The sequence below is a fragment of the Hemitrygon akajei genome, chromosome 28 (assembly GCF_048418815.1).
Source record: "Hemitrygon akajei chromosome 28, sHemAka1.3, whole genome shotgun sequence".
Taxonomy (NCBI): domain Eukaryota; kingdom Metazoa; phylum Chordata; class Chondrichthyes; order Myliobatiformes; family Dasyatidae; genus Hemitrygon; species Hemitrygon akajei.
In genome coordinates this window covers 37,187,121-37,214,367 of record NC_133151.1, presented here as the reverse complement: position 1 = coordinate 37,214,367, position 27,247 = coordinate 37,187,121, and the positions used below count along the sequence as shown (strand labels likewise).

Here is a 27,247-nt window from a genome sequence, read left to right as displayed (position 1 = left end):
GACAGACCTGAGGTGATACATGGAGACAATTGAAACGGGATTACAATGGAGGAACAGCGAGACCGTTGATCTCCCAAAGTCTGCACGCGAGGTAACTGGCTGGGGAAGACGGTTTATGATGACAGCTGATCACCCCTCATTCCCTCTATGACGGCGGGTCTGTGGGTGAAGAGGTTCACCTTGAATGTCGTCTATGACTTTCTGCACACTGCAAAAGTCGAATTCACTGGGGCTCTCCCAAATATTCACCGTTCCTCGAGACTCTGGGCCAAGGAAGAATGCTCTGAGATGTTAAACTCCCCTTTCCAATGCTTTTGGTCATTTTCTGTGCTTTCAAACGGCAAGTGCCCCTCACAACGGAGTTTTCAGAATTCGCCTATGATTAAATGCGCATGCGCAAATGGCAAGACTAGCTCCACCAACTGCGCATGAGTAAAACTCGCAGCTCGTTTCCGCCTATTGCGCATGCGCTCAGTGGCGGACAGGGGGCGGAGGATCAACAGCAGGTAGGAGCCGGTGTTCAGCAGCGCCGGCGTTCACACAGCGCCTGTGGGGGGTGGGGGGGGGGACAATTGTTGCGAACTCCCGGTGCACCGTGGCCCCGAACCCCGGGACATTTACCCTCCTTTCCCCATCTCTCAGCCCGACGATCCGTACCCGGGCCCCTCGGGATGCTCTCTGCTGACCAGCGAAGGACAAGGCAGCATTTCTATGGCGCATGCGCTTCGCAGGGACTAAGGCGGATAGATGGGTCTCTGTTTCGTGGGGGTTTCTGGGTAGACGGGCAGCCATGAGTTTCAATTCTAGACCTTTCCCTGTCAGATGGTCGGGCGTGTTTGGTAATACGGGCGGAAGGAATTGCAGCGGTTGGATCTGCCAGGGGGAATCCGTTGATCTCCGTCTATCTAAATCCAAGGATTAGGAGCTCGGAACAGTGATATAATTCTGGGTTAATCTAGGACGAAGAGTCGACCTCTTCTGTGATATAAATGTCAATTAGTGCTACATTGGGGAAAAAAAATGCTTCCATTAGATTGAATTCTTGAGAAAATCACATTGTTCTACCTTGCTCAGGATCTTTCTACCTGTGAGTGTATGTTTGTATCATTCTCTCTGGTGACAAAATGATATAAACACTTTTATCCTGGATAACAATCACCCATAGCTTTCTCGTCACAAAAGTGCAGCAACCCAATGGGAAGGACAACTGCCTTCCCTTCATGTTCATTGACATTGCCACCAGTGAGTTCACCACCAGTGGGAGTGGGTGGGGGTGGGGGGGGGGGGGTAATGCCCAGAGTAAATAGAAAGTCTCCAGGATCAGCCATGTAATATCATGTGCTCTTTGCAGCGCTGTAGGGCATGACCAGAACCGGAAATCATACAAAAGCAGAGAGACGAACTGAGCCCAAGGAGTGGGCCATTCTAGTACAGATAGAAAAGGAGTGAGAGAACCGGATGTCTGATCCGAGCCCAGTTAGAAGATCAGGAGTTCTTCCTCCAACTTGGGTTAAACTTCGGTGTAACTAGAATTATTTCATCTGAAATGCTGGCCTTCGCCCACTGATGCCTTTTGTAAATCTTTTTACAGGTTGGAAATGACAAAGAATTTGCGAGCAGGAATCTCTCACACACAACAACAGGTCAGTTTTGCCATCTCTGTCCAGATATTTAAGGATTGACTATATATTTCCTTTAAAGCACCAATATATCTGTTGTTCATCCTTGGAGATGCAGAAGTATCTCATCCGAGCTGAAAATGTGCTTTTTGTTTAAAAATATACAGTAACCGCGGTGCTGAGAAGACACCAACATTTGTTCACTCGAGATCAGTTCTTCAATGGCATTGACCGTCTGAGGGATTCACTCTGTCTGATGTCTGACTTGGTGAATTGTCGGAGAACTGAAAGCAGGGAGACATCATTCTCCTTCTCTCAATGTGGGAGGGGATTCTGTCTCTCAGTAGTGCCCTGTGTCTGGGACAGGATCCACTGGGTCATCCAGCCTGAAGCAAGTTCACACTGTGGTGAGATGGTTCACCTGTTCTGTCTGCAGGAAGCGATTCATTCTGTCATGCAAGCTGACAAGGTATCACAGATTCACAGCTGTGAGACGCCTTTCACTCTCCGAGTCTGTTGGGAGTGATTCACTCACTCAGCTGATCCACACAAATGAGTTCACAAGGGCCAGAGTCGGTTTAGCTGTCCGAGTCTGGGAAGAGGTTCACTTGGTCATTTGATCCGCTTACATTGGAGTGAGTTCACATTGGGGAGAGGCTGATCAACTGCACAGGCTGCGGGAAGGGATTCTCTCGATCATCTGGCCTGCTGGTACACCGGTGTCAGTTCACACAGGGGAGATGCTGTTCACCTGCTCAGACTGTGGGAAGGGATTCAATTACTCCTCTGCCCTGCTGGTACACCGGTCAGTTCACACTGGAAAGAGGCCGTTCACCTGCTCAGACTGTGGGAAGGGATTCAGTCAGTCATCTCAACTGCAGGCACATCAGCGAGTTCACACTGGGGAGAGACCGTTCACCTGCTCAGACTGTGGGAAAGGGTTCACTCAGTCAACCCACTTGAAGATACACCAGTCAGTTCACACTGCAGAGAGGCCATTCACCTGCTCCGACTGTGGGAAGGGATTCACTCAGTCATTCCAACTACTGGCACACCAGTCAGTTCATACAGGGCAGTGGCCATTCTCCTGCTCAGACTGTGGGAAGGGATTCACTCAGTTATCTATACTGAAGGTACATCAGCGAGTTCACACTGGGGAGAGGCCGTTCACCTGCTCAGACTGTGGGAAGGGATTCACTCAGTCATCTACTCTGAAGGCACATCAGCGACGCCACACTGGGGAGAGACCGTTCTCCTGCTCCGACTGTGGGAAAGGGTTCACTCGATCATCTGACCTGCTGACACACCAGCGAGTTCACACTGGAGAGAGGCCGTTCACCTGCTCCGACTGTGGGAAGGGATTCACTCAGTCATCTCAACTGAAGGCACATCAGCGAATTCACACCGGGGAGAGACCCTACACATGCTCAGACTGTGGGAAGGGGTTCACTAAGTCGACCAACCTACAGAGGCACCAGCGAGTTCACACTGGGAGGAGCCCTGGTCAGACTTTGGCAAGTGATTCACTGGGTCAGCCCACCTACAGAGACGGCAGTCAGCTCACACTGGGGAGTGGTTGCTCACCAGCTCAGAGTGTGGGAAGGGATTCACTCAGTCATCTCAACTGAAGGTACATCAGCGAGTTCACACTGGGGAGAGGCCGTTCTCCTGCTCAGACTGTGGGAAGGGATTCACTCAGTCATCTCAACTGAAGGCACATCAGCGAGTTCACACTGGGGAGAGACCGTTCACCTGCTCTGACTGTGGGAAGGGATTCACTCAGTCATCTCAACTGAAGGCACATCAGCGAGTTCACACAGGGGAGAGACCGTTCTCCTGCTCTGACTGTGGGAAGGGATTCACTCAGTCATCTCAACTGAAGGTACGTTAGTGAGCTTGCACTGGGGCGAGGCTGCTCATCCACTCAGACCGTGGGAAGGGGTTCACTCAGTTATCTCGACTTGAGGTATATCAGCTAGTTCACACTGGGGTGGAGGCCGCTGTCCTGCTCAGACTGTGGGAAATGAGTCACTCTAATCTCAGTTGAAGGTACGTCCCACTGGGGAGAAGCCGTTCACCTGTGCTGAATGTGGGAAGGGGTTCACTCAGTCCATGCGCCCATGTGAATTGTTACCGAGTTTAAATAGGCTGCCTGCTGGCTATTCAACCATCACAGTTACTGAATCCAGTGGCAAGTCCAAAAAGCACCACAGTTATTACTCCTGCCCACTGCACCCTGGTCGCCAGGCAGGGGAGTGGTTTCTCCTGCTCGTGCAGGAACGGGAACGGGGTATATACTTTCTGTCTGGATTGTACTTCACGTCGTGCGTTTTTATTACGGGTTACAAATGAATGCCTTCCAGACATCGAGAGCTGAGGCAGTGATGTGGAGCGGTGATCGACCCAAGCTCGTTACCGTGAATACACGTCCCACCTTGCAACAGGTGACGGTCTCAAATTCCAGGCCAGGTCTCCACTGCACATATATCAGATGACCGGCAAGATGACGTGAAGCCGAACGACAGTGTATCAGATGCTGCAGGAAGAAAATCTGTACCAACTGCCACCGCTTGGTACACTAAAACAGGCTGATTTAGCTGCATTAATGGCACAGTAATTATTATTGACAGTGTATCCATCTTTTGCAAACCCTTCAGTAGCTGCGTAGATACCTGAAGAGTAGACTATCTGTTGGATGGAAGCGACCAGCAACTCTGATAGAGGCCGATGCCAAGTTGTTAAGCTTGTCAGTGGGAGGCGCTGCTGGCCCACCACCTCGAGGGAGTCTTGATCATGGGTAGGCCGAAACTCCTGAGGACAGGCGACAGATCAGCTGGTGATCCCACTGCTGATAGCACAGGCCAGTTAACATCTTAGTCCACGTGTATTTTCAATTCTTATGTGTTAAAACTTTTGCACAGTATGGTATTAACTGGTCACAGGTCCCTGAAGCGTGTTTAACCACTCCTATTACACAGTTCCCCCCCCCACTGTAAAATTACTGCAGCGCAAGAGGAGGCCATTCAGCCCTTTGAGAGTATCCTGGTGCACCGTCCCCATGTCCCAACTGATGATCCCACTGCTGATAGCACAGGCCAGTTAACATCTTAGTCCACGTGTATTTTCAATTCTCTTGAAGAGAGAGCGAGAGGAGCTGCTCTGGAAAAGGAGAAACAGCACACGTAAGTTGGAGGAAGAAATGGAGCTAAAGTTAAGTGTGACAATGGCTGGAAGTGCCCCAGCAGGGTAGCCCTACGGTCTGAATTCCTGTGTTGAAAAGGCACCGAGAGAAAAACAATGTTCGGTGGCCATGCTGATTCAATTGTCCCTGGGATATCTGTGAAACATGAACAAGACCCCCGAGAGATATTTCAGGGAGTTTACTCTTATCTGCAGTAATGAGGCTCTTTTGCCGTATCCGACTGCTCAAAGTGCTTATTCGCTTAGAGCGCAGAAACTGTCTGGTTTCAGTCAATAGAAACCAGTATTATGATGAAGCAAAATGAAAAATAATCTTATTGGCATGGCAACAACTTTGCCGAAACGATAGATTCTTATCTTTGATGGCGATCTGTTCCAGTATCATGCATCTATGGAAGTTTGCAAGCAGTGTAGAAGGCAAGACGAACGGCCGTGGTGACAGCCTCCATTGCCTTGAGCAGTACACGAGAGGCGTCCTAGAGAATCGTCAGCACGTCGACCCGAAGAAAGGATATGTCAAGCCTCAGGCTTTACTACGGGAACATTTTTGTAACAAACAGAAGATTTCATCCGCCTGGGCACTGATCAGATCTGAAAAAGAGATCCTCTTCAGTTCTTGACCTCTTCAGCTCTGCAGTCTTTTTTGCGATGCCATGGACGAAGTGCACTGCTTGAGTCAGCTGGCCACGCCTGCCAAAGTGTGGACTGTCGGAAAGAAATTGCCCTATATGTTTAGAGAGAATGGTGGTCTGCGAACTGCAAGACTAGAAGACCACTTTTGCTGATATTGCCCGGCAAGTCAATATTGCAACAGAGCCAGTGCTCCTTCACCTGCACGAAGCAAAGGTGTGAGCGACACTAGCCACAGCTTCATTCTCGGGCTAAAGGGATCAGCTTTGCCACCACTGTGGCCACCGAGAAGGAAAGCTAAAACTGAACCTGGAACTAATGGAAGGGAAGTGGTCTCGCCAGCCAAAGGGGTCGGTCTGGTCCTCAAACGCACTTTGGATTTGTGCTCTCAGCTGGAGAAGAAGGCTCAGAGTGAGATTTCCTTCCTAATGGGGAATTGCTTTGGCTGTTTGTGTACAGGAAAGATCAGCCAGGTTTGCAGGAAGCATCTTTCATACAAGGTACGCAGTTTTAAGCATCCCAGTGTACTTCATATTCACTCTTAACGAAAAGGATGCAGAATTAAAACAAGCCGTGAACGTGATTGTAATCTCCGCATAATTCCAGTACTGGGGCTGGGAACGTGGTTGTAATCTCCCCATAATTCCAGTACAGGGACTGGGAACGTGATTGTAATCTCCCCATAATTCCAGTACAGGGACTGGGAACGTGGTTGTAATCTCCCCATAATTCCAGTACGGGGACTGGGAACGTGATTGTAATCTCCCCATAATTCCAGTACAAGGGACTGGGAACGTGATTGTAATCTCCCCATAATTCCAGTACAGGGACTGGGAACGTGATTGTAATCTCCCCATAATTCCAGTACAGGGACTGGGAACGTGATTGTAATCTCCCCATAATTCCTGTACTGGGACTGGGAACGTGGTTGTAATCTCCCCATAATTCCAGTACAGGGACTGGGAACGTGATTGTAATCTCCCCATAATTCCAGTACAGGGACTGGGAACGTGATTGTAATCTCCCCATAATTCCAGTACAGGGACTGGGAACGTGATTGTAATCTCCCCATAATTCCAGTACAGGGACTGGGAACGTGATTGTAATCTCCCTATAATTCCTGTACAGGGACTGGGAACGTGATTGTAATCTCCCCATAATTCTAGTACAGGGGACTGGGAACGTGATTGTAATCTCCCCTTAATTCCAGTACAGTAAAAAGTGGAACACGGAAGTGGTTATTGTTGCTTTCTCGATCAAGGAAGTACAGCAGTGTTCTGTACAGAGAGCATCAGGAACAAGCTCAAACTCACAGGAAAAAGGACACGCATTCTCTTATGTACTGGTGTCGAGAAGGTCGTGAGTAGGATTGAAAATGGCTGTCCTAGATGCTGAAAGCTATGTCAACTACCTGACATCTAACCACATGCCCGTCCGCAGAGGGAACATCCATGATGGAGGGCTTTCGAAGAATGGTCTCACGTGTGCATTTGCCTGAAGTTGAATTGGAAATTGAGCTGCTGAGGAGATGAATGTACCTAAAGCATTGGAGCCTGTGTAAGTGATTTGCAGTGTTAATGATGGATCCTATGCGATTAGAACAGCGCTGAGTTAGACTGTGAATGGTGATGGGAGGGAATGTGCGCAGCCTGAGCTGACAGTCAACAGGATCTCAGTTTTGAACGCACAAGCTTTCGGGGCAGACTTCCCTGTATGCAGTCAAGATGGCTTGTCAAGGGAAGACCACAAGTTTGTGGAGCTAGTTACAAATTGTGCAGATGAGTTTACCTTTGAGAAAGAAGGAGGTGAACAGGAAGATTGGAGAACAGCGTGCTCTTAATCTAAGGAAGATGTTTAAGAGGGATTTGTCCTTTCACAGTGACACAACTTTCATGGAGGGATGTCATATCCAAAGGTTCTGGCAAAAGAGTGGATCTGGAACTCTCTGATGGTAAAATATAGGACGTTTGACATTGTTGTGTTTATCACCCCAGAAAAGGGGTGTTTGACTGTGGAGTGACTTTTCCGGGAATGTCACAGTGCTCAGCTCTTACAGGAGCCGGATCATACTAGCTCACTGATTGGATAACCGACAGATTCGGAGAGGAACCTGTGGTAAATATGTTAGTTGATGATTCATCAGGTTAAAGTACCAGTGGAAGGTCAGATATGCTGAGGTGGCTCTGGTGTCCCGATGGTGACCTCAGACAAGAAATGGTGGTACATCACTTTGGAGCAACTTCATCACCGAGCTGTGCCAACTTCACCCTGCGGAGCTGCACAGATGAAGAACAAGTCAGCTGCGAGACAAGGTTTTGCATTGCTTCTATGTTAATGACTGTCTTGTGTGATGTCCTCTGAGGAAGAAACACTGTCTCTCCAGCATGACATTGTATCCATCTGTGCTAAAGGTGGCTTTCGACTCGCAAAGTACATAAGCACAAGGCATAGTATGCTAGCTGTGATCAGAAGAGCGAAAGACACAAAGGATTTTGATTTGGATCAAGATATACCTTCATCGGAGAGAATACTGGGTGTGCAATGGTGCATTCAGTCTTCGAAGTTTAAGATCTTGATTCCAGATAGACCACTCACCAAGAGGGGTGATCCTCTCCACATTTGGTTCCATCTGTAATCCTTTAGGTGGCACTGTCTGCTAAGAATATCCAACAAGATTAATGTAAGAAAGGGCTTGGTTGCGACGAGCGTATACCAACATCACTTGCTCTTGAGTGGACAAGCTGCTTGGTGGAACTCTGTCAGCTGCAAGACTTCAAGATTGTTAGTTGGAGTCCCTGGATTCTGGTGCAGTTACTGCTGCATGGTAACACCACGCTACAGGTGCAGGCAAGCATGGCTGTGGAGCAGTGACACAACACATACTGTCTGGACAGTGCTTGTATCACGGGAAAATCTTCGGTAGCTTCGATGAAGTCAATTTCCATTCCTCATATGGAGCTCACTACTGCAATGATTGCGCGCCGTATGAACACAGTTTGGAGGACGGAACTGCACACGCTGCTTCATGAGTCAGTGTTTTTCAACTGATCGTACTCCTGTCCTGTAATATATCGAGGAAGAAACTTCCGGGTTCCAAATCTTCATTGCCAACAGAGTTTCCAAACTTCTTAAGGTCTCCGAAGCATCTCGATGGAGGTACGTAAACACTTCAAGCAGCCCGGCGGATGTGGCCTCCTGAAGGATGAAGCATTCCTGGAGAATGGAACATGGGTGTCACGGCATCCCAGTTTGCTTTGGAAACGGTGGGTCAAGCGGTACATACCCCAGTTACAGGGGCATCTGAAACGGTCAGGTAGAAAGCACCATTTCCTTCAGGAAAGTTGACAACTCAGTGCCTTGCAACTCATGGGTCAGAGGAAGGGTCATTCAAGTCCCTGCAGACAGTAGAAGATTTGTGGGACGTGTCAAGGCCAAGACCAACTCTCTGGATAGGCCGTTAACCGAGATCTGTCAGTCACAGGAGGCAGACCAACGCCCGAGACAGGCCGATAACCGAGATCTGTCAGTCACAGGAGGCAGACCAACGCCCGAGACAGGCCGATAACCGAGATCTGTCAGTCACAGGAGACAGACCAACGCCCGAGACAGGCCGATAACCGAGATCTGTCAGTCACAGGAGACAGACCAACGCCCGAGACAGGCCGATAACCGAGATCTGTCAGTCACAGGAGGCAGACCAACGCCCGAGACAGGCCGATAACCGAGATCTGTCAGTCACAGGAGACAGACCAACGCCCGAGACAGGCCGATAACCGCGATCTGTCAGTCACAGGAGGCAGACCAACGCCCGAGACAGGCCGATATCCGAGATCTGTCAGTCACAGGAGACACACCAACTCCCGCGACAGGCCGTTAACCGAGATCTGTCAGTCACAGGAGGCAGACCAACGCCCGAGACAGGCCGATAACCGAGATCTGTCAGTCACAGGAGGCAGACCAACGCCCGAGACAGGCCGATAACCGCGATCTGCCAGTCACAGGAGGCAGACCAACGCCCGAGACAGGCTGATAGCTGAGACCTGTCAGTCACAGGAGGCAGACCAACGCCCGAGACAGGCCGATAACCGAGATCTGTCAGTCACAGGAGGCAGACCAACGCCCGAGACAGGCTGATAGCTGAGACCTGTCAGTCACAGGAGGCAGACCAACGCCCGAGACAGGCCGATAACCGAGATCTGTCAGTCACAGGAGGCAGACCAACGCCCGAGACAGGCCGATATCCGAGATCTGTCAGTCACAGGAGACAGAGTTTGAGTAGCTACAGCTCCAAGAGCTTCATGATTTTGATCAGAAAGAGTGGGAGTAACGGTCACTCTACACTGGCCTATGTGTGGGTAACCTGTGGTCTAGGTGACTGTTACTTGTCTTGAAGAGGACACTTGTATAAATGTTAAGATGTTTATCTTTGAATATTTAAAGTTTCCTATTTTTGTAGTATGTAGTTGTGATTATTATAGTGTAATAACTGGGGGCTGGGTTGTAGGAACCAGGTATCTATATACTGTCTAAGTTGTATTTTCTGTTCCATGTTTTTATTATGGGTTGCGTTAATCTGTCACACGGGTTGGGGCGTGGCAAATGAGTATAGTCACGTATTCACACTTTGTCCTTGTGTAGTTGAGAGGGGGGTGAGACAGTGAATTAATATTTTTTTGTTGATTGCTTATTTCAGTTTTATTGAAACTTCAATCTTCACTTACTGCGTTCATTTCACTAATATCACTATATTTGATAGTTTTTGCAGGTTTTTCTAATAAAATACTTTTCTCAACTTGGAACTCATTTGGAAGTGCATCACACAGTGTTAATTCCCTCACTCAGTCTCTCAGCGGTTTCAAGTAACTGCGACAGGTCATGTTCATTTTGAAAGGGACTATTTTGGCTCCATTTCAGATAATTCAGTTTTCATTTAAGTTCTATCTCAGGTACTTGGTGAATCCACAGCACGGTATGGAGTCAACACAGCCAGGCTGGTCCTAGCCAGTATCTCTGTTTCACAACAGTGCTTTTAAACCCTTCCCTGCTGTTCGCCCCTCGCTCTCCCTGTGGCGATGGGTTCCAGTCCCAGTTCTGTGGGTGAAGAGTTTTCCTATGGACCCTGCACACTCAGAAGGAAGGTGATGAGCTGACTGCAGTTATGTCCGACATGTTGTCTGTCCCTCAAATCTCTGGGCCCAGGAAGAATGACACTGGTAGTTAAACACCTTATTCCCTCTGCTCATTTTCACTTCTTTCAAGGGCTGTTTCTCACACAGGTGGGTTGTTAGGATGCCAAGTCTCAAAATCGAGTGCTCAGGGGTAGGGGAATATGATGAGGAGCAGGGAGGTGGACTTAGGGGGCCATACGGAGAAGCAACTGTCAGGAGCTGAATGACTGAAAATGAAAAGGTTGAATTTGATTGTTGACACACAAAATGCCTGTTGACGTTGAGGATATTGCTTGTGGAAGCTGCTGAGTTCTCACAAAGATACTGACCATTTGGCAAAGGGGAGGCAATTCTTTCAATGGCACCGTTCTTGCCCAGAACTCCCTGAGGTTAAATATCACTGCAGATTGAGTGTGCTGGTGCCAAGAGTCCAAATTTGTGCCGAAAGGAGCTGAGGCGTTCAGGGGGCAGAAGTCATGACCTCCGAGGCACAGTTGAAATCTTGCTATCTAAACCTTGGGATTTGGGGTCCTGATGAAAAATATAGTTCCAAGTTTATAAAACAGCAAAAACTGATAATGTATCTTTTGGATAAACAATTTTCTACCAGTTGAAGTGGAACATTGATGTCCATACGCAATGGGACTAGTTGCAAATGATGCCGATAAGAAGGAAACGTGTTCGTACTCCAGTGAGTTAAAATGCTGCACAGGATAAACTGACTCCTTCCATCACTTTGCATCTTCAGCTGGTCACCCCTGGGAAACCGCTGTTAACTTCTATTCTTCTCATTGGGTGCATAATGATAATGTTGGGTGGTGGCGTGGGGGTATCTCTCTGCCAAAGGAGCTCCATCCCTCCGCTACTCTGCAGGTCACCCTGCGGTACCTACTTAACCCCCGTCCATTTGCTCTGTGTCTGAAATGAAGTTGCCTGTTTTAAATTCTCATTGAAAAGTGCTTTGGTTCCAGGGCCCTGAGAACACCTCAGCATATCTTCACTAAAGATCAGGCACTCAATTGCTTGAAGTGTGGGAGTGATTCACGGCATTGCCTATCCTGGCAATGCACTAGAGAGCTCGTAGAAGGGAAAAATCGCTCAACTGCACTGAGTGTGGGAAGGGATTCAGCCATCCGTTTAACCTGCAGCCACCCCGGCCAGTTCACAAGATTCTTCACTTGCTCTGGGCGTGGGAAGTTTTGGTCTCCCAGTCTGCAGAAACATCAGCATTTCGCACTACGGAGAGGCAATTCCCTGGCTAGGTGTGAGGGTGGGATAAACTCTGTCAAGTAGTATGAAGATACTTAAGGGATTTTGTGCCACAGAGAGACAGTAAACGTGTCCTGATTGCAGATGTGGATTGATCTCCTTCTCCGGCTAGATGATTCATCATAAAATTTACAGGGGCGGGGGGGTAGAGGATGTTCACTTGCTCTGTATGTGGGAAGAGATTCACCCCATCACCTGAGCCACTGACACAGCAGAGTGTTTACACTGGGGACAGTTCATTTGCTTCATGCGTGGGACGGGATTCACTCAATGATTTCGCCTTGTCAGGCAATAGCAAGTCCACACCTGTCCTCCATCATCCCAACTGATCAAACACCAGCAACTTCACAGAGTCTAAATTACTCAATAATGATTATTTAACCACCATATTTGGAGAATCCAGTTTCCAGTTCAGTTGTGACGTTAGCATCAGATTCCTGCTGTTCATCACACCTGAAACTGAACACAGGAGGGGTTTGTTCTGACCAAATGATATCGCAGCAGAATTGGGCTATTTGGCCATAAAGTCTGCTCTGCTATTTCATCACGGCTGATCCATTTTCCCTCAGCCACAATCCCCTGCCTTCTCCCTGTATCCCTTCATCTCCTGATTAATCAATAATTTATCAAACTCTGCCTTAAATATACCTAGAGACTTGGCCTCCACAACTGTGTGTGGCAATGAATTCCACAGATTCACCACTCTCTGGCTAAAGAAGTTCCTCCCCATTTCCGTTCTGGAGGGACGTCCCTCTATTCTGAGGCGGTGTCCTCTGGTCTTAGACCTCCTGGTTTTGTTTGTTATTGAGGGATAGTGCGGAGCAAACCAATAGACAGTAGGTGCAGGAGTAGGCCATTCGGCCCTTCTAGCCAGCACCGCCATTCACTGTGATCATGGCTGATCATACACAATCAGTACCCCGTTCCTGCCCTCTCCCCATATCCCTTGACCCCGCTATCTATAAGAGCTCTATCTAACTCTCTCTTGAAAGCATCCAGAGACTTGGCCTCCACTGCCTTCTAGGGCAGAGCATTCCACGTATCCACCACTCTCTGTGTGAAAAAGTTTTTCCGCACCTCTGTTCTAAATGGCCTACCACTTATTCTTAAACTGTGGCCTCTAGTTCTGGACTCACCCATCAGCGGGAACATGCTTCCTGCCTTCAGTGTGTCCAATCTCTTAATAATCTTATATGTTTCAATTAGATCCCTTCTCATCCTTCTAAATTCCAGTGTATTCAAGCCCAGTCGCTCCAATCTTTCAACATATGATGGTCCTGCCATTCCGGGAATTAACCTTGTGAACCTACGCTGCACTCCCTCAATAGCAAGAATGTCCTTCCTCAAATTTGGAGACCAAAACTGCACACAATACTCCAGGTGGGGTCTCACCAGGGCCCTGTACAACTGCAGAAGGACCTCTTTACTCCTATACCCAATTCCTCTTCTTATAAAAGCCAGCATGCCATTAGCTTTCTTCACTGCCTGCTGTACCTGCATGCTTGCTTTCATTGACTGATGTACAAGAACACCTCGGGCCCCAGTATACAGGATATTCAACTGAACTTTATTGGTTCAGTATGTGAAATACTCCCATGTGGGCCTGGGTAACTGAGTGGTATAGGAATAACATTATTAACTACCACTACATCTCACCTCTTTTTTTTAAAAAGAAAAACTAGGCATGTACTTCTTGTCCCTAGAACTGCAGTGAAATTTTAGTCACTGTAACAGAGTGATTCAGTTCACTTCACGCATAGCACATACGGTAGCTTATGCTCCCTACATAAACAAAAAGAGGGAATGACCAACCTTATCTTTGTCTTTCTCTTTAAGTATCTCCACCCTCACCCTCCTCTCTCTCCCCTCCCCAAGATGGGGGATGTTGATCGTAGACGATTGGGTGAAATTGGTCACACACCAGCGGGTGTGGGGGTGGGAGGGGAAGGAATGATGGTGACAGACACACTGGTTCAGGAGGGGTCATGGGTATCACAAAAGTAGGTGTGGGGGGGTGAGGAAGGCTGTACCTTCAACTCACGTATGAGAGGGGAATGGGTTTATTCCAGAGTCTGGTTGGTGAAAGGGGGGGAGTATCCCTGTGCCAGGGGTGGACAGGTATCCCAGGGACGTGAGGGGGAGGGTGTCCCGAGACGGAGTTGGAGTTGACAGTACACCCCCCCCCTCCCCCGGGTCGCCTCAGGTTCGCTCAGCACGTTCTCGTCTAGGGGGAGCAGCCTTCGGCCCCGCCAAACTGGGTAATCAGCTGGTGTGGATGCTGTGTGATGTCCCCGCCTCGCCAAATAACAGACAGGACACCATATGCGATTAAATGATTACAATTTATAAAGATTACTATAACTAGGTGATTAATAATGATACAGTATATATGAAGGAAAAGAAAATAAAGAAAAGGCGCCAAACTTATCAAAGTCCAAACCACTTCATGCACAACCGTTGGAGCTCAATTACTGAAGTCTTTTGGCCACCATTCGATCCCCTCCGAACTCCTCGACTCGCAGCTCAGGACCACCCGAAGGGTCAACCAAGCACATCTATCTTCATCTCCTCTCCTTGGGATACCTCCTGGCCTTGGACCCCCGCTTGGGGTCCGTTCCTCGCCCAGTTTACAGCATTGCGTCCTCTCTCTCACCCCCTCGCTCCGAACTCCCCAAAAGCCCGCCAACAATAGCTTACAGACTCAGAAGAAAGAACAACATTAATCCCAATTGGTTTACAAAGGAATACAATTCTCATTATCAGTAAATTTTAACCCAAAACAGGCTTCAAAGAAGCTTGCAACAAAGAAGCATTCCTACTTTTAATAAAACAAAGAAGCCATTTTGATTAACATACGCAGTAACAAAGAAGAAGAAGAAACCCCCTTTACAACAGGAAGAGATGGTGGGGGGCATTCTGTTTTAGGTGGGGAGTGGTGGTGGGTAGCGGGGGGACGTTCCAATGGCTGGGGAGTGGGATATGGGGCATTCAGAAAAAGGTGGGATTAGGAGAGGGCAAATGGTGTGTCCCAGAGGAAGGCGTAGGTAGCTGGAAGGGGGAAGAAAGTGTCCCAGAGACGGTGGGGAGGAGGCCCATAGATGTAAGGGTGGAATGCCACGTCACATGGTGGCGAGGTGTGGAGACATACCAGAAGTGGGGTTATGTGCTAAGGGGGTGTCCCACGGACCATGGGTGACTGAAAGGAATCCTGAAAACGGGTGGGGGTGGATGGATGTGAGGGAAGGGTGTTGTGGTGAAAAGCGGGTGTTGCCAAGGTGGTTCTGGAGGGGAGGATATGGTATCACAGAAATGCTGGGGGAAAGAGGCCAGGGTGGGGGGGGGAGCACAGAAAGGTGCAGCTGTAGGAGAGAAAACGGGAAAGAGGGTAGTCTGGAGATGGGAGTAGGAGAGATATGGACAGGGGACTAGAGATGGTGTCCCAGAGAAATGGGGCAGAGTCTGATACAGCAATTTGGGGGGGGGGGGAGGAAGAGACAGAATAGATCCAGTGAAGCAATAAGGGGAGGTAGGCGGCGACCTCGAGACATGGGAAGTTAAGACCTGGAGACAAGGGGAGGGAGGAGATCCACAGAATAGGAGGGGGAGGAGCAGAGGGAAAGGGGATCCAGACCCGGTGACGAGTGGTGGGAAGGAGATCTTTTCCACAGATGCTGCCCGGCCTGCTGAGTTCCTCCCGCATTTTGTGTGTGTTGCTGGGTTCAGCATCTGCAGATTTTCTCTCATTTGCGGTTGGCGTGACACTTTGAAGTATCAGCGACCCGGTTTCAATTCCTGCCGCTGTCTGTAAGGAGTTTGTACGTTCGCCCCGTGACCGTGTGGGTTTCCTCCAGGAGCTCCAGTCCCGTCCACGTACAGCACTGTGCAGAACTCTAAGGCATCGCAGAGTTTTAAAAAAATATGGTTTCAGATGGTATGAATTCAATAGAGCCCCAATCTCAACATCACTGAGGCTGTTCGAGACTACCTGGAGAGACTGTGGCAGATTCTGCAAGATGCTCGGAACATCCTACCAGCCGATTTTACTATAAAACTGCACGACGATGCACCTCGTGGAACTGATGCTGTTTTAAAGGCAAATGGTGGCCACACCAAGTACTGATCTCATTTATTTTTTTTTACTGTTCATAGTACATTTTTTGATATTTAGAAACTCATGAACTCATTATTTTTGAAAACATCTTCACTTTACAGAATTATTTTTACACGTGCCTAAGACTTTTGGACGGTACTGTATCTGCTGGTTGCCCATCCCTCCGTACTGCACCAGCTCCCTAATCACATATTCAACCGCACTATTTTTATTGCTTGCTGTAGCAAGTCCCTCTGTCTGCCTGGCCCAGGCTGAGGCAGGTGGACATGCCATGGAGGAAGATGGGGGAGGCAGTCAGCATGCAGGGAGCAGGGGCAGCCCACGTTTTGCAGGGGGAAAATTTCAGACCCCCCTCCAGATTGCCCTTCCTCCCCATGACCTCACAAAGAGGATTATCTTGGGACTCCTCCCTCCCTGAGACTTCACGGAACTCCCGGCCTTGGTACAGTTGGTGAGGTGAGGCGGCAAGGCACGTTCCAACGGGAGCCCAGAGTGAGGAGCATCACAGGGCCTCTCTCTGTCTGTTTCCTCCAACAGGAACAAAACTCTCTGCTTGGATCAGCTCCTGACAGAGGGGAGCTGAGGGACCCGGAGAGAGTGGGTGCAGCAGCTGGTGATTAATACTGGATGATTCACAGGTGTTTTAAGGTGAGGTTCATGGTGGGAGAGGGACCAGGCATCAATGCACAGGCACATCCAATGCATTGACTCCTCCTCTGGGGCCAGCTTTTAGATCTACTGTCATCTTAAAGTACTGTGCAAAAGTCTTGGCACATATATACAACAAGGTTGTAAGACATTTACAGTACAGTACTTGTCAACGTAGAGTGGAGCACAAGTTTGTAAATCTGGTGGGAGCAAAGGATGTTGGGAATGGGGAGGTTGAAGCCCCGAGGGAGGGTGGTGGGACAGGTGGCAGAGGAGGAGTGCCGGGCCAAAGGGTGGTGGTGAGGGTACAGACACACACAGCCAGCCCAGGGACATTAGGCAAGGTCATTTGATTTCAAACAATTCGTTTATTGATCATTACAGAAAGTATCTCTCGTGCTTCCCGCTCCCTCCCCTCCCCCTTTTCCCAACCATGATTCCCGTCTCCCTGCCCCCTTCCCACTCTCAGTCCACAACAGAGACCCAGATCAGAATCAGGTTTATCATCACTCACATATGTCATGAAATTTGTTTTTTTTTGTGGCAGCAGTACAGTGCAATACACAAAATTACTACAGTACTGTGCAGAAGTCTTAGGCACCGAGCTGTGTATCTGTGCCTGGTACCTATGGACAGTTCCTTACCTTGTCAAAAGCTTTTCAAAAGTCTGTGTAGACAACATCCTCTGCCCCGCTCTCACCATTCACCTTTGTCACCTCCCCAAACGAACTCAGTTAAGCTTACAAGGCCTAAAATGCCATGTATAATAAACATCCCCCCCCAAAGCCCTTGTTTTTCCAAATGCGACGAATATAGAAGGTAGAATTTGCACCACCAAAGCAGGGTAGCTTCACTCAACATCACTTGCCCCATCATTGAAATATTCCCACAAACAGTGGGCTCACTTCCAAGGACTCTTAAGCTCATGTTCTTGTTACTTATTTCTATTCATTTAAATTTGCATTTACACAGTTTGTTGTCTTCCGCACTCGAGTTGAACGCACTGGTTGGGCGGTTTTTTGTTGATCCTGTTAACAAGTTACTGTTTAATCACTTTGTTGAGTATGCCCACAAGAAAATGAGTCTCGGGGTTGTCTGGAGTGACATCGGTGTACTAAATAATAAAAATTTCAATTTTTGAACTTTGGAATTTGAGGCTCAACTAATCATATGCATGTCATTTCTGTGAAAAAGATTATGAGTTTGCATAAGTTGTTGGCCACACTTTGAACACAGTGTATAGGTTTGGTCTCCCTGTTACATGCCAGAGTCCTGAGAGAGGTCGCTGAAGAGATAATGGATGCATTGGTCATGATCTTTCAAGAATCACTTGACTCTGGCATGGTCTCGGAGGACTGGAAAATTGCAAATGTCACTCCATATTTTAGAAGGGAGGAAGCAAAACAGAAGAAATTATAGGCTAATTAGCCTAATCTCAGTGTTGAAGTCCATTATTAAAGATGAAGTTTCAGGGTACTGGGAGACTAATGATAAGTAAAGTCAACGTGGTTTCTGTAAAGGGAAATCTAGGCTAACAAATCTGTTGGAATTCTTCAAAGAAGGAACAAACAGCCACAGCGGATGTCACTTACATACGTTTGTAGATTTCCAGAAGGCATTTGAGAAGGCGCCTCACGTGAAGCTGCTTAACAAGATAAAATCCTATGGTGTTACAGGAAAGATACTGGCATGGATAGAGGAATGGCTGACAGGCAGGAGGCAGCGAGTGAGAATAGAAAGTGCCCTCAGGGGTCAGTATTGGAACCGCTACGTCTCACATGGTTCACAATGATTGGGCTAATGGAATTGATGGCTTTGTGGCAAAGCTTGCAGATGAGATGAAGATAGCAAGAGGGGTAGGTAGTGCTGAGGAAGAAATGAGATTGCAGCAGGATTTAGATGGATCAGAATACAGTGTTGGGAAATACATGATAATGCATTTTGGTAAACGAGACAATAGTGTGGACTGTTATCTAAATGGGGAGAAAATTCAAACATCAGTGGTGCAAAGAGACGTGGGAATCCTTGTGCAAGACGCCCAAAAGTTAATTCACAGGCAGAGTCTGCAGGAAAGAAGGCAAATGCAATGTTGGCATTTATTTCAAGGGAAATAGAATATCAAAGGAAGGAGATACTGCTGAGTCTTTATAAGACACTAGTCAGGCCGCATATTGTCAACAGTTTTGGGGCCCTTATGTCAGAAAGGATGGATTGACATTGGAGAAAGTCCAGAGGAGGTTCACGAGGATGACTTTGGGAATGAAGGGGTTAACATATGAGTAGCACTTGGCAGCTTTGGGCCTGTACTCACTGGAATTTAGAAGAATGCGTGGGGCTAGAAACATAGAAAACCTACAGCACAGTACAGGCCATTCGGCCCACAAAGTTGTGCCGAACATGTCCCTGCCTTAGAAATTACTGGGCTTACCTATAGCTCTCTATTTTTCTAAGCTCCATGTACCTATCCAAAAGTTTCTTACAATACCCTATCGTATCCGCCTCCACCACCGTTGCCGGCAGCCCATTCCATGCACTTACCACTCTCCGAGTAAAAAACTTACCCCTGGCATTTCCTCTGTACCTACTCCCCAGTACCTTAAACCTGTGTCCACTTGTGGCAACCATTTCAGCCCTGGGAAAAAGCCTCTGACTATCCACACGATCAATGCCTCTCATCATCTTATACCCCTCTATCAGGTCACCTCTCATCCTCCATCGCTCCGAGGAGAAAAGGCCAAGTTCACTCAACCTATTCTCATAAGTTATGCGCCCCCAATCCAGGCAACCTCCTTGTAAATCTTCTCTGCACCCTGTCTATGGCTTCCACATCCTTCCTGTAGTGAGGCGACCAGAACTGAGCACAGTACTCCAAGTGGGGTTTGACCAGGGTCCTATATAGTTGCAACATTATCTCTTGGATCCTAAGTTTAATTCCACAATTGATGCAGGCCTATACACCGTATGCCATCTTAACCAGAGTCAACCTGCGCGCTGCTTTGAGTGTCCTATGGATTCAGACCCCAAGATCCCTCTGATTCTCCACACTGCCAAGAGTCTTACCATTAATGCTATATTCTGTCATCATATTTGACCTACCAAAATGAACCACTTCACACTTATCTGGGTTGACCTCAATCTGCCACTTCTCAGCCTAGTTTTGCATCCTATCGATATCCTTCATTGTATCTCATTGAAACCTACCGACTTGATAGAGTGGATGTGGAGAGGATGTTTCGTCTGGTGGCGTTATCCAGAACTAAAAGACACAGCCTCAGCATTATAGGGCAACCTTTAAGAACAAAAGATGATTTTTTTTTTTGCCAAAGAGTAGTGAATCTGCCACAGACTGTGGTGGAGGCCAAGTCCGTGGGTATATTCAAAACGAAGTTGATAGATTTCTGTTCAGTCGGGGCATCAGGGATACGTTGAGAGGACAGGAGTCTGGGGTTGAATGGGATCTGGGATCAGCCATGGTGGAGTGGACTCGATGGGATAAATGGCCCAATTCTGCTCCTATGGCTTATAGTCTTACAATTAAGAAGGTCGACTTACTAGATCCCCACACTCCACGTCCATCCAAAGAATGAAACCCTCTATGTAAATCACAAATATCAATGTCTGACTGTTCAGTAAAACATTCCCCCATTTCTCCTACCTTCCCTTGTATGACTGAGAGGCAATTTCCGTTGAACCTTTACTTCTGAGACATCATGCCTGGTTGTGATTTCTGCACCCCCTGGGTCATACCCATGGCAGCAATTCTGTGCACAGTTCACATCTCTGTGTCCTAAATCAGGAGCAGTGTGCACAGTTCCAATCTCTATCCCTGGGTGAGACCCACTGTGGAAACACTATGTACAGTTCCCATCTCTACATCCCTGGGCCAGAATCACACTGGAACTCTGTGCACAGATCCCATCTCCACATCCCTGGGCCAAAATCACACTGGATCTCTGTGAACAGATCCCATCTCCACATCCCTGGGCCAGAATCACACTGGAACGCTCTGCACAGATCCCATCTCTACATTCCAGGGTCAGAATCACACTGGAGCTCTCTGCACAGATCCCACCTCCACATCCCAGGGTCAGAATCACACTGGAACACTCTGCACAGATCCCATCTCCACATCCCTGGGCCATGAATCACACTGGAACGCATTAGAATTACACACTGGAATTACACTAGATCTCTGTGCACAGATCCCATCTCCACATCCCAGGCACATAATCACACGGGAGCACTCTGCACAGATCCCATCTCCACATCCCTGGGTTAGAATCAGACTGGAACTCTCTGCACAGATCCCATCTCCACATCCCTGGGTTAGAATCAGACTGGAACTCTCTGCACAGATCCCATCTCCACATCCCAGGGTTAGAATCACACTGGAACACTCTGCACAGATCCCACCTCCACATCCCGGGGCCAAAATCACACTGGAACACTCTGCACAGATCCCATCTCCACATCCCTGGGTTAGAATCACACTGGAACGCTCTGCACAGATCCCATCTCCACATCCCTGGGCCAGAATCACACTGGAACACTCTGCACAGATCCCATCTCCACATCCCTGGACCAGAATCACACTGGAACGCTCTGCACAGTTCCCATCTCCACATCCCGGGGCCAGAATCACACAGGAACACACTGCACAGATCCCATCTCCACATCCCAGGGTTAGAATCACACTGGAGCACTCTGCACAGATCCCATCTCCACATCCCTGGGTTAGAATCACACTGGAACGCCCTGCACAGATCCCACCTCCACATCCCTGGGCCAGAATCACACTGGAACACTCTGCACAGATCCCTTCTCCATATCCCTGGACCAGAATCACACTGGAACACTCTGCACAGATCCCATCTCCACATCCCTGGGCCAGAATCACACTGGAACACTCTGCACAGATCCCACCTCCACATCCCTGGGCCAGAATCACACCGGAACGCTCTGCACAGATCCCATCTCTACATCCCAGGGTTAGAATCACACTGGAACGCTCTGCACAGATCCCATCTCCATATCCCTGAGCCAGAATCACACTGGAACACTCTGCACAGATCCCACCTCCACATCCCAGGGCCAAAATCACACTGGAACGCTCTGCACAGATCCCACCTCCACATCCCAGGGCCAAAATCACACTGGAACACTCTGCACAGATCCCATCTCCACATCCCTGGGCCAGAGTCACACTGGAAAGCTCTGCACAGATCCCATCTCCATATCCCTGGGTTAGAATCACACTGGAACTGTCGGCACAGATCCCTTCTCCATATCCCTGGGCCAGAATCACACTGGAGCACTCTGCACAGATCCCGTCTCCACATCCCTGGGTTAGAATCACACTGGAACACTCTGCACAGATCCCATCTCCATATCCCTAAGCCAGAATCACACTGGAACACTCTACACAGATCCCATCTCCACATCCCGGGGTCAGAATCACACTGGAACTCTCTGCACAGATCCCACCTCAACATCCCTGGGTCAGAGTCACACTGGAACGCTCTGCACAGATCCCATCTCCACATCCCTGGGCCAGAATCACACTGGAACGCTCTGCACAGATCCCACCTCAACATCCCTGGGTCAGAGTCACACTGGAACGCTCTGCACAGTTCCCATCTCCACATCCCGGGGCCAGAATCACACTGGAACACTCTGCACAGATCCCATCTCCAATCCCTGTGCCAGAATCACACTGGAACTCTGTGCACAGATCCCATCTCCACATCCCTGGGCCAGAATCACACTGGAACACTCTGCACAGATCCCATCTCCACATCCCAGGGTTAGAATCACACTGGAACACTCTGCACAGATCCCATCTCCACATCCCTGGGTTAGAATCACACAGGAACGCTCTAAACAGATCCCATCTCCATATCCCTGGGTCAGAATCACACTGGAACGCTCTGCACAGATCCCATCTCCACATCCCTGTGCCAGAATCACACTGGAACGCTCTGCACAGATCCCATCTCTACATCCCGGGGTCAGAATCACACTGGAACACTCTGCACAGATCCCATCTCCACATCCCTGGGCCAGAATCACACTGGAACACTCTGCACAGATCCCATTTCCATATCCCTGGGCCAGAATCACACTGGAACACTCTGCACAGTTCCCATCTCCATATCCCTGGGCCAGAATCACACTGGAACACTCTGCACAGATCCCACCTCCACATCCCTGGGTCAGAGTCACACTGGAACGCTCTGCACAGTTCCCATCTCCACATCCCGGGGCCAGAATCACACTGGAACACTCTGCACAGATCCCATCTCCACATCCCTGGGTTAGAATCACACCTGAACGCTCTGCACGGATCCCATCTCCACATCCCGGGGCCAGAATCACACTGGAACACTCTGCACAGATCCCATCTCCACATCCCTGGACCAGAATCACACTGGAACGCTCTGCACAGTTCCCATCTCCACATCCCGGGGCCAGAATCACACAGGAACACACTGCACAGATCCCATCTCCACATCCCAGGGTTAGAATCACACTGGAGCACTCTGCACAGATCCCATCTCCACATCCCTGGGTTAGAATCACACTGGAACGCCCTGCACAGATCCCACCTCCACATCCCTGGGCCAGAATCACACTGGAACACTCTGCACAGATCCCTTCTCCATATCCCTGGACCAGAATCACACTGGAACACTCTGCACAGATCCCATCTCCACATCCCTGGGCCAGAATCACACTGGAACACTCTGCACAGATCCCACCTCCACATCCCTGGGCCAGAATCACACCGGAACGCTCTGCACAGATCCCATCTCTACATCCCAGGGTTAGAATCACACTGGAACGCTCTGCACAGATCCCATCTCCATATCCCTGAGCCAGAATCACACTGGAACACTCTGCACAGATCCCACCTCCACATCCCAGGGCCAAAATCACACTGGAACGCTCTGCACAGATCCCACCTCCACATCCCAGGGCCAAAATCACACTGGAACACTCTGCACAGATCCCATCTCCACATCCCTGGGCCAGAGTCACACTGGAAAGCTCTGCACAGATCCCATCTCCATATCCCTGGGTTAGAATCACACTGGAACTGTCGGCACAGATCCCTTCTCCATATCCCTGGGCCAGAATCACACTGGAGCACTCTGCACAGATCCCGTCTCCACATCCCTGGGTTAGAATCACACTGGAACACTCTGCACAGATCCCATCTCCATATCCCTAAGCCAGAATCACACTGGAACACTCTACACAGATCCCATCTCCACATCCCGGGGTCAGAATCACACTGGAACTCTCTGCACAGATCCCACCTCAACATCCCTGGGTCAGAGTCACACTGGAACGCTCTGCACAGATCCCATCTCCACATCCCTGGGCCAGAATCACACTGGAACGCTCTGCACAGATCCCACCTCAACATCCCTGGGTCAGAGTCACACTGGAACGCTCTGCACAGTTCCCATCTCCACATCCCGGGGCCAGAATCACACTGGAACACTCTGCACAGATCCCATCTCCAATCCCTGTGCCAGAATCACACTGGAACTCTGTGCACAGATCCCATCTCCACATCCCTGGGCCAGAATCACACTGGAACACTCTGCACAGATCCCATCTCCACATCCCAGGGTTAGAATCACACTGGAACACTCTGCACAGATCCCATCTCCACATCCCTGGGTTAGAATCACACAGGAACGCTCTAAACAGATCCCATCTCCATATCCCTGGGTCAGAATCACACTGGAACGCTCTGCACAGATCCCATCTCCACATCCCTGTGCCAGAATCACACTGGAACGCTCTGCACAGATCCCATCTCTACATCCCGGGGTCAGAATCACACTGGAACACTCTGCACAGATCCCATCTCCACATCCCTGGGCCAGAATCACACTGGAACACTCTGCACAGATCCCATTTCCATATCCCTGGGCCAGAATCACACTGGAACACTCTGCACAGTTCCCATCTCCATATCCCTGGGCCAGAATCACACTGGAACACTCTGCACAGATCCCACCTCCACATCCCTGGGTCAGAGTCACACTGGAACGCTCTGCACAGTTCCCATCTCCACATCCCGGGGCCAGAATCACACTGGAACACTCTGCACAGATCCCATCTCCACATCCCTGGGTTAGAATCACACCTGAACGCTCTGCACGGATCCCATCTCCACATCCCGGGGCCAGAATCACACTGGAACACTCTGCACGGATCCCATCTCCACATCCCGGTGTCAGAATCACACTGGAACGCTCTGCACAGTTCCCATCTCCATATCCCTGGGCCAGAATCACACTGGAACACTCTGCACAGATCCCACCTCCACATCCCTGGGTCAGAGTCACACTGGAACGCTCTGCACAGTTCCCATCTCCACATCCCGGGGCCAGAATCACACTGGAACACTCTGCACAGATCCCATCTCCACATCCCTGGGTTAGAATCACACCTGAACGCTCTGCACGGATCCCATCTCCACATCCCGGGGTCAGAATCACACTGGAACGCTCTGCACAGATACCATCTCCACATCCCTGGGCCAGAATCACACTGGAACGCCCTGCACAGATCCCTTCTCCATATCCCTGGGCCAGAATCACACTGGAACTCTCTGCACAGATCCCATCTCCACATCCCTGGGCCAGAATCACACTGGAACTCTCTGCACAGATCCCATCTCCACATCCCTGGGCCAGAATCACACTGGAACTCTCTGCACAGATCCCACCTCCACATCCCTGGGTTAGAATCACACCGGAACGCTCTGCACAGTTCCCATCTCCATACCCCTGGGCCAGAATCACACTGGAACTCTCTGCACAGATCCCATCTCCACATCCCTGGGCCAGAATCACACTGGAACGCTCTGCACAGATCCCATCTCCACATCCCTGGGTCAGAATCACACTGGAGCACTCTGCACAGATCCCATCTCCACATCCCTGGGTCAGAGTCACACTGGAACGCTCTGCACAGTTTCCATCTCCACATCCCTGGGCCAGAATCACACTGGAACACTCTGCACAGATCCCATTTCCAATCCCTGGGCCAGAATCACACAGGAGCACTCTGCACAGATCCCATCTCTACATCCCAGGGTCAGAATCACACGGGAGCATCCCTGGGTGAGACCCAGACATGAGTTAAGAAGCAGAGGGATGGGATTGGGATTTTTCTCAGAATGGCAGCTGGTGACTCATGGTGTACTTCTGGGCTGGATGCAGCTGCACAACTCCCGATAAGTAAGGCTGCAAATGACAACATGTAAAGTCAAAGCCACGCAAGACTCGTACTGTCGCTGGTCAAGTAGGAGAGGACCATTTCAAAGTGACCTCAAGGGCAACTAATTTTTTTTTTACACAGACCGTGGTGAGTTTATCTGCCAGAGAAGGTGGTTTTAGACAGGTATAATAGTGTCTTTTAACAGGCACTCGAATAGGTTTGGGAGCAAAGAATGTCAGTTTGAAATATGCAGCTGACTTATAGATGAGTGGGCATTGGGGTTCAATAGGTTAGGACTTCCCTGGAGCATAGGAGTACAAGGGAGAGTGCATGGAGGTTTACAATATTATGAGGGGTAGAGAAAAGGATTGATGTAAGAAACATTTTCCCTCCGAGGTTGGGTGAGGTTGTGGATTAAGGGTGAATGTAAACTGAATGGGATGAATGTGGCTATTAGTTCAACATTTGAGAGAAATTCGGATCGTTACGTGAATGGGAGGGTTATGGAGGGCTGTCATCCAGACTCAGTTTAATGGCAGGTACTCAAGTCAGCACACTTTAAATCTTACCAGTGTAGGGTGGTGCCGGGAGTCGACACGCCACCTCAAATTAGGCTTCACAAACATCTTCAAAATTTAAAGTAAATTTATAGTCGAAGTACATAAATATCACCGAAGTTTAATTTTCTTGTGGGCATACTTAATAAATGTGAAGAATTATAGCCATAATAGAATCAATATAAGAAAGCACCAACGTGAATGTGCAACTTGTGTGCAAAAGACAACAAGCTTAAACAAATATAAAAACAAATATTGAGGACGCATTAACAGATCCTTGAAGTTGGCCCTTTTGGTTCAAGAGCCAGTGCCTGATAGTGGACAGATAATAGCTGTTCCTGAAGATGGTGGTGTCAGATCTCTTGGTGGGAGATCATGTTGGAGGAAGTGGTCACAACTCTATCCATAGTGCTGGAGAGGAATAGGAGCAGATAATTTGAGAAGATGTTTAATTGGGGTGGGGAGGGTGGGAAATATGATGCTATTAGGCAGAAAACTGGGCCCATACATTGTGAGCAGGTGTTCCCAGGGAAATGCACGGCAGAAAATGTGGAAAATATTCAGGGGACATCTGCATGGAGTTCTGCATAGGTACGTTCCATTGAGGCAGGGAAAGCATAGGTAGGGTAAAAGAGCCATGGTGTACAAAAGATGTGGAAAGTCTAGTTAGGAAAAAAAGAAAAGCTTATGAAACGTTTATGAAACTAGGTCATGATAGAGTTTTAGAAAATTAGCAGGGTGCCGGGAAGGAGCTTAGGGATGTAATTAGGAGAGCTAGAAGGGGCCATGAGAAGGACTTGGTGA

The 27,247-nt window shown here is 49.0% G+C and overlaps 1 protein-coding gene across 1 annotated transcript; it reads left to right on the top strand.

The window, feature by feature from the left end:
• Window positions 1–476: 476 nt before the first annotated feature.
• Window positions 477–3,317, top strand: LOC140717568 (uncharacterized). The gene is made up of 2 exons (XM_073031143.1): window positions 477–506; window positions 1,592–3,317. Exon 2 carries the CDS (start codon window positions 2,360–2,362, stop codon window positions 3,245–3,247), a length of 888 nt encoding a protein of 295 aa, XP_072887244.1. The 5' UTR covers window positions 477–506; window positions 1,592–2,359; the 3' UTR covers window positions 3,248–3,317.
• Window positions 3,318–27,247: the final 23,930 nt, after the last annotated feature.

Excerpts from the sequence above, each read along its gene's own strand:
- LOC140717568 (XM_073031143.1), top strand. The coding sequence starts at position 2,360 with ATGCTGTTCACCTGCTCAGACTGTGGGAAGGGATTCAATTACTCCTCT.